At 46.7% G+C, this 7,187-nt stretch overlaps 1 protein-coding gene across 3 annotated transcripts in view; it reads left to right on the top strand.

The window, feature by feature from the left end:
* Positions 1-1,085: 1,085 nt before the first annotated feature.
* The window catches only part of chrdl2 (chordin-like 2), a 56,433-nt gene continuing 50,331 nt past the window's right edge, over positions 1,086-7,187 (top strand). The window contains exons 1-4 of one of the 3 annotated variants that reach the window (XM_080187941.1): positions 1,086-1,339; positions 1,913-2,154; positions 4,065-4,206; positions 6,517-6,629. In XM_080187941.1, the coding sequence (XP_080044067.1) occupies positions 4,101-4,206; positions 6,517-6,629 (219 nt within the window). In that variant the 5' untranslated portion in view covers positions 1,086-1,339; positions 1,913-2,154; positions 4,065-4,100. Of the gene's footprint in view, positions 1,340-1,581; positions 1,773-1,912; positions 2,263-4,064; positions 4,207-6,516; positions 6,630-7,187 lie in introns of those variants that run through there. The other 2 variants (XM_080187940.1, XM_080187942.1) reach the window with 2 other exon arrangements.

Genomic DNA, 7,187 nt, shown 5'->3' with positions numbered 1-7,187 from the left:
CGGGTTGATGGGTTTTTGATAAGAGAGGGGATTAAGTGTTATGGGGAGAGGGCGGGAAGGTGGAACTGAGCCAAGACAGATCAGCCATGACCTTATTGAATGGCGGGGCAGGCTCGAAGGGCTAGTTGGCCTACTCCTGCTCCTATTTCTTATGTTCTTATGCTCTTATATTGTTCAATCAAAATGTTCAGAAAATATTCAGCTGGGCAGCATGGTGACACAACGGTTAGCACTGCTGCCTCACAGCGCCAGGTACCCAGGTTCAATTCCTCGCTTGGGTCACTGTCTGTGTGGAGTTTGCACATTCTCCCCATGTCTATGTGGGTTTCCTTTGGATGGTTCACTTTCCTCCCACAGTCTAAAGATGTGCAGGTTAGGTGGACTGGCCATATTAAATTGCCCCTTAGTTTCAGGGAAACTAGCTAGGATAAATGCATGGGGTTATGGGGATAGGGATTGTGGTCCGTACAGACTTGATGGGCTGAATGGTCTCTTGCTGTATTTTAGGATTCTATGAATTTTGCTTCAGCCCATGGCCTTTCAGGGCGGCAGAGCGGCTAGCACTGCTGCTTCACAGCGCTAGAGACCCAAGTTCAATTCCCGGCTTGGGTCACTGTCTGTACGGAGTCTGCACGTTCTCCCCATGTCTGTGTGGGTTTCCTCCGGGTGCTCTGATTTCCTCCCACAGTCCGAAAGACATTTTGGTTAGGTGCATTGGCCGTGCTCCGTGTACCCTGAGCAGATGCCAAAGTGTGGCGACTAGGGGGGGTTCAGTAGCTTCGTTGCAGTGTTAATGGAAGCCTACTTGTGACACTAATAAATAAACTTAAAAAAGACTTTTACTGCAGAACGAAATGGCTCTCTCGTCCTCTCTCCAATTCTGACAAACAAGTTAATGCTGCGCCATGCCACAATTAGTCAAACACAATCGCTTTATTTTATGCCATGACACAAATAAAATGGCTTTCCTCCAAGCCAGATGATTTTCGCAGCTCCGGAGTTTGGAAACTGCGAATTGTTCACACAGTGGGTTACGTGCTGAAGGCTATAAGGACAAATAAAGGCGACTTGTTAATTGCAGACTGTCCCGGGTACTGTTACTTAAGGCTCCAAACTGCATCTGTTCTCTTTGTCATCTCAGTTAAAAAAAATCCTTAATTGTTTGATTGAAATATGTTTTTATTGCATTTTTTTTGAAAGCTTAGACTTTGTTGGCATTTGATCATTAATTTCATTACCAGCCATCTTTTATTATAAGACGAGTTTTTTGGAACCTGCATTCCGCTGGATACATTTTCGTGTTTTCCAGGGCTCTATTGTGTAATTTAACCTTCTGATGGTAAGTATTAAGTTGCAACAAGTTTGCCAAATGAGATGGAGTAACTTTGTGTGTTTGTCACGGTGTGTCCTCACTCCTCCAGGCGCTTTCTTTTAGGTGGGCTTTCTGATGACTGAAATCCTACCGTCAGGTCACATGTGTGAAAGGGGGTTGAGGGGCGGGGGAGAGAGGGAGGGAGGGGGGGGGGGCGGTGGCTGGGCAGCAGAGAGGTTAAAAATCACCATCCGTTCCCCCAATGATTGATTCGCCCCAAACTGGGCTGTCCACGGGATAAAACCTGCCAGAGGGTTAGCAGCCCAGTGAGGGTCGCTGCTGAGTTACTCTAACCCACGGCCACCTGAGAGATTTTCAGGCAAAGGCTGAGTTACAGCTCGGGAGAAAATGAAAGTGTAAACATCAAACAGCATCGGGCTGTCAAGAGGGAGCTGGGGATGTGAGTTCATTGTGCGGAATTCCAGCTGCCCAGAGAGTCGCACACACACACACACACACACTGAATTTAACTTCTTGTCACAAGGTGTTTATATATATATATATATATCTCCCCCTCCACTTTTTTTTGTGTGTATTAAGGGATAGATTGTGAAAAGGAGAATCGCTGATCTGCCGCAGACTGGTCGCCGAGCGGAACGCTGCAGTTTGATTGTTTAGATCGGAACTGCACTTCCTTACACTTCAGCACGTTTGAAAAGCTGAAGGATTGTCACCATAAATCACTGAAAGAGAGACAGAGAGAGAGCTTGTCTGGATCCTGGCCGGGTGCCCCGTGCAGTATTTTAACATTCACCCAAATCCTGCGGCGTTAACCGTTCCTGGTAAGTCACACCTATTGTCACTGAAGGATTTCTTTCCCAGATTGTCAGACCAGCTGGAAGGAATCCACTGTCCTGTGTGAAATCATTTGGCGTGGTGATAAACTACTGGTAGGTAAAGAGGAAATTAAAATGGCTAATATTTATGATATTGATATTAAATTCTACGTTGCATTGGGAAACTGTTCATTGCATGCAGCTTTCTTTTTATTTAAATAAGCATTTTACAATGTTTGGTTTGCAGGTCTTAATATTCTGAAACTAAGATTTAAGAGCCGGTGATTTCCGATCTTGCTCAGCCTTCATCAGGGATGCCAGAAAATACTGAGTGTCATCTCCAGTAACTCTGACTAAAGTTACAGCACATCTGGGTCCCCCTCCAGGTCGTTCACTTGGAAGGTCGCTGAGACCAGGCTTCAGAAATTAAATACCAAGTCAGACTGGGCGAATCTGGGCAGATGGGTTTTGGGGTAGAGGGCAGACGCGGGCAATTGTTTATTTGTAAAAGTTTATTTATTAGTCACGAGTATGATCAGAGGCTTAGATAGGGTGGATAGTGAGAGCCTTGTTCCTCGGATGGTGATGGCTAACACGAGGAGACATAGCTTTAAATTAAGGGGTGGTAATTGTAGGACGGTTGTCAGAGGTAGGTTCTTTACTCAGAGGGTAGTAAGGGTGTGGAATGCCCTGCCTGCAGCAGTTGTGGACTCGCCAACTTTAAGGGCGTTCAAATGGTCAGTGGATAGGCATATGGATAACATTGGAATAGTTTAGGTTAGAGGGTCATTAGATTGGTTCCACTGGTCGGCGCAACATCGAGGGCCGAAGGGCCTGTACTGCGCTGTAATGTTCTATGTTCTATGAGTAAGGCTTACATTAACACTGCAATGAAGTTACTGTGAAATTCCCCTAGTCACAACAGTCCGTTGCCTGTTCTGGTCAATGCGCCTAATTGGGACTAGCTGAGTGGTTTGAAAAAAGGGCGGCATGGACAAGTTGGGCAGAAGGGCCTCTTTCCATGCTGTAAACCTCTTAAAATCTGTAACTTTTCCCGTCTAATCTGTAATCTCTAGATCTCTAATCTGTAACCTTTCCCGTCCATAACAGGGTGGAGTAGGATTGGAAATAGCAGTAATTCAGGTGGATGGAATGTGATATCACACCTGGAAGGGATAGATAGAGAATCAATTGCAGAACCTGTGAGGAAAACAAATCATCTTTTACCAGTTTGGTCTGGAACAGAATCGATGTCAAATGATACATTGAAATCCTGCCCGAATATTATCTAGACAGTTGCTGGCAGGTGAATGGGGAACTCGTGTGGGGGTTGTTTAAATGATTTACCCTTGCTTCCTTCAGTTTAGGTGGGATTGGAGGTCCACGCGGTATCTTGGAAAAGTTGGTGTGGGGGAAACGACATAGAAATGGCATCAATTGGTCATTTCGGGATGTAGCTGGAGTGACAATTTAAAGCGTGGGGATAACATTGGCACCACACTGGGAGGTGAAATGATGATTGTGGGGAATGTTGGGATCTGCAAGAGTGCTGCTTTAAAAGCCCAGTAGATTAATAACACCAGCGTGTTAATTAATACATCTGCAAGAATCCAGGGCGGTGTGCGTAATAGCCTTAAGTATGCCATGCGTGCCTTGGAGAAGCTGTTTGAGCGGTGTATGTGTAGCAGGATGTGTGTGTGTGTGGAATGTATTTCAAAATATGCAGTGATTTCTTTGGGAATAAAAGTAACGCGTGTTTGTGGGATTGGTTGCGCGGTCTGAATATATCTTTTAAAATAAAAAAGGGGGTGGGTAGTTGGGTGGGGGGAGAGGGGGGCTGAACCTCAGCTTTAATTCAGTGACGTTTTCCATTTAGTTCAAAATACAGATCCCCGTTTCTTAATTCCCCCCCGTAGCAGATCTGTGGAACCTCTCCCAGTCGCGTTGGAAGGATGAGAGGGATCTGGAGACTAGCGAGCAGAGAGGAGTTTGGCCTCGTCCTTTACTGCGCTGTCATGTTCCTCAAGGTAGAGGCAGGCAAAGCTGAACTGGGCAAACGTAAGTTTGGGCGAATCCCGCTTTGTTGCACTCACTCTCTTTCCACCGGGTGGTCCAAAGGGGAGGGGGGGGGGGGCTTCTCTCAAATATCAGCAAAACAAGATGCAGCAGTCACAGGCGTGTCCCCAAAGCAGGGTTCATGTCCGCAGAGAGCTCACCCCGAACTGCAAATATTTTATTTATTATTTTAAAGATTACTACTGTTATTGTTTCATTCTGTTCTGAGACTGAGCGACGACTGTAGGAGCCGGGGAGCCGGCTTCCAGTGCTAGGTCAGAATGGGCTAGAGCAAACCAGAGCTCTTCAAATATTTCTGATCCTGGACTGAGTCCACGGTCACATTTTGTCTTCAAGTGGGTCCTCTTACCAGCCCAGGCGCACTCTCCCAACCTCACTCACACCCATCTCCTCTGCTGCCAGTTTCCAACATCCATACCGAGCTCTCAGCCTCATCTGCAAGGCTCCCACTCCGAGACTGATAGTGAAGTTTGGACCCATCCCCATCCAACCCCAATAATCCTAGATAGAATTGCCCCCCCCCCCCACGACAACTAGAGATGGGCAATAAATGCTGGCTAGCCAGCGACGCCCATGTCCCACAAAAACCTAGAATTACCCTTTGTACTTCTCAGAACCAACGCTGTCGGTTCGACTAACCTGGAGCCAAGGTGTAGGGCAACAGGTGCTGGAAATCTCGGGGTTTGGTCATCTTCATTGCTAAACCCTCATCAAAAGATGCCATGCGACCTGCCTGTAAGCGGATTCGCTTTCTAACTGGAACTACAGCTCCTCCTTCCCCACCCAACTCGAAGGCATTCCACTTCTGCTTAAATTCACACTCAAGTGTATATAATCCAAGAGTTTACTATAACTCTGTCCCGAAACCTCAATGGTGCGCTCCTTCCCACTGCCGCTAACCGGAAGATTCCCCATCAGCTGAATCTGAGCCCAGTCCGAAATAATGCTGCACTTTTTGCGAACTCCGAGGAACAGCTGAACTTCCCACCGACACAACCCCACTGGCGGGTTTAGTGAACGCTAACCCATGTCAAAGAGCCCTGAGTTTGATTCTGGCGCTAAGTTTCAATCGCTGACTTGTTATCTCCCTTTGAACAGGAATGAAAATGGAGCGTGAACATAGTGGCATTTGACAGCTACAGCACTCTGGTCCCATACTTGTCCAAGCACAATGTTTTGACTGCAGCAGTTTTGTGAACTTGCCAATGTGTGTCGAACAGAATTCAGTTACACAGGCAGGAGACTGCGGATTCTGTGGCTGTCGCTGTTCAGAGTCTGAATCTGCTGCTTGAAGTGACGCTCAGGCGTGCAGTCTACAAATAAACTGCAAGCTCCACTTGCTGATTGCTCGCGACTGGCGAGTAAATTGGGTTCGTGTAAACCTGCCCGGTGTGTGGGTGTCTGAGGGTCTTTACACGTGCGCACGTGTTCCCCCTATACCAGGTCGTGGTCAAAGGATGATCCATAACAGAACATTTGACTGTGAGGAGAGCTTGAATAAACTCGGATTGCTTTCACGGGAAAGTGGGAGGCTAAGGGGAGACCTGATAGAGGTCTACAAAATTATGACAGCGTGGCTAGTCAGAGGCTTTTTCAAGGGGGCACAGGTTCAAGGTGAGAGGGGGGAAAGTTTAAGGGAAGTTTTTCACACAGAGAGAGTTGGGTGCCTGGAAGGCGCTGCCAGAGGAGGTGGTGGAAGCAGGCACATTATTAGCGACATTGAGGAGACTGGGTACATGAATAGGGAGGGAATAGAGGGAGGGATACGGACCGAGTAAGGGCAGAAGGGTTTCCTTTTGTTAGGGCATCATGATCGGCACGGGTTTGACGGGCCGAAGGGCCAGTTCCTGTGCTGTACTCTTCTTTGTTCTTTAGTAGATAGTTTAGCATTGGTTAGTGTTGCAAAAAGGGAAAATGCTGGAAAATCTCAGCAGGTCTGACAGCACTTAGGGAAAGGGAATAGAGCCAAAGTTTGGAGTCAGAATGACCCTTCGTCAGAAGCCTTTGTCTTATTGTTTAATGTTAATTTATTTAAGCTTGTTAATGCCTCGGAACGGGAAAATTCAGCAGAATTCAGCAGGTTGCTGTCTACTGATTCGTCACTGAGGACTGATGATGGGGCCCCCAGATTTGACACAGAGACTCTGGCCGGCATTGAAAATATCCCCGGTTGGTGTCTGTGCTTCTTTAAGGTCCTCGTTTTTTGGGTTGAAATGTAGCTACCATCAGGTCGGGTTATCGGTAGTCGGTGTTTAATATGACACAAGGCTGTTGTTACATTCCCCTAAACAGAGTCGGACACATTTTGTGTGTTCCAAGATAAGAAGTACCGGATGGGAGAGAGGTGGCACCCTTACCTGGAGCCCTATGGATTCGTCTATTGCATAAACTGTCTTTGCTCGGAGGTACGGCATCCTTTCCTTCTCTAGAACCTCACGGTCAAGAAAGCTGGGTGCAAAACATAGCAAATAAATAAGTGTCGATAATCTAACAGAGCGTACAGAACCCACAACACTACAAACAGAAACAGATTGAAGATTGTTAGAAAGCCCAGCTTGTTTGAAGTTTGGTGATAATTTAACCTTAGTCTCTTAACAGCATCCAAATGTTATATTATAGAGGATTCCCCCCCCACCCCCATCCTCCCAATTCTGTCGTTGGGAAGCTGTGTTTTACGAGCCAATCTTTAATAAAATCTGTTTTAAAATGCCATCCGCAGACTTCCTTAATCTTATTCTCACCCCTTGATTGTGATCGCTTTGGGCCAAATAATTGATGGGACCAAGTGTCCAGAGTCCAGACCACTGGAAAGTAATCCCCGACATGTGTTGAGTTGGACAGTCAAAGTGGAGAGATACAGAGGGAGGGGTTCAGCAATGTGGAACCAACCACCCTGGCAAACATGGAAAGTTGATCACCAAAGAGTTAGAGATAAAAGCGTTAAAAAGACACGAGGCGCATTG

This window comes from Carcharhinus amblyrhynchos, chromosome 4 (assembly GCF_965287045.1).
Source record: "Carcharhinus amblyrhynchos chromosome 4, sCarAmb.v2.hapA, whole genome shotgun sequence".
Lineage (NCBI taxonomy): Eukaryota > Metazoa > Chordata > Chondrichthyes > Carcharhiniformes > Carcharhinidae > Carcharhinus > Carcharhinus amblyrhynchos.
This window is presented reverse-complemented; position numbering and strand designations above follow the sequence as displayed.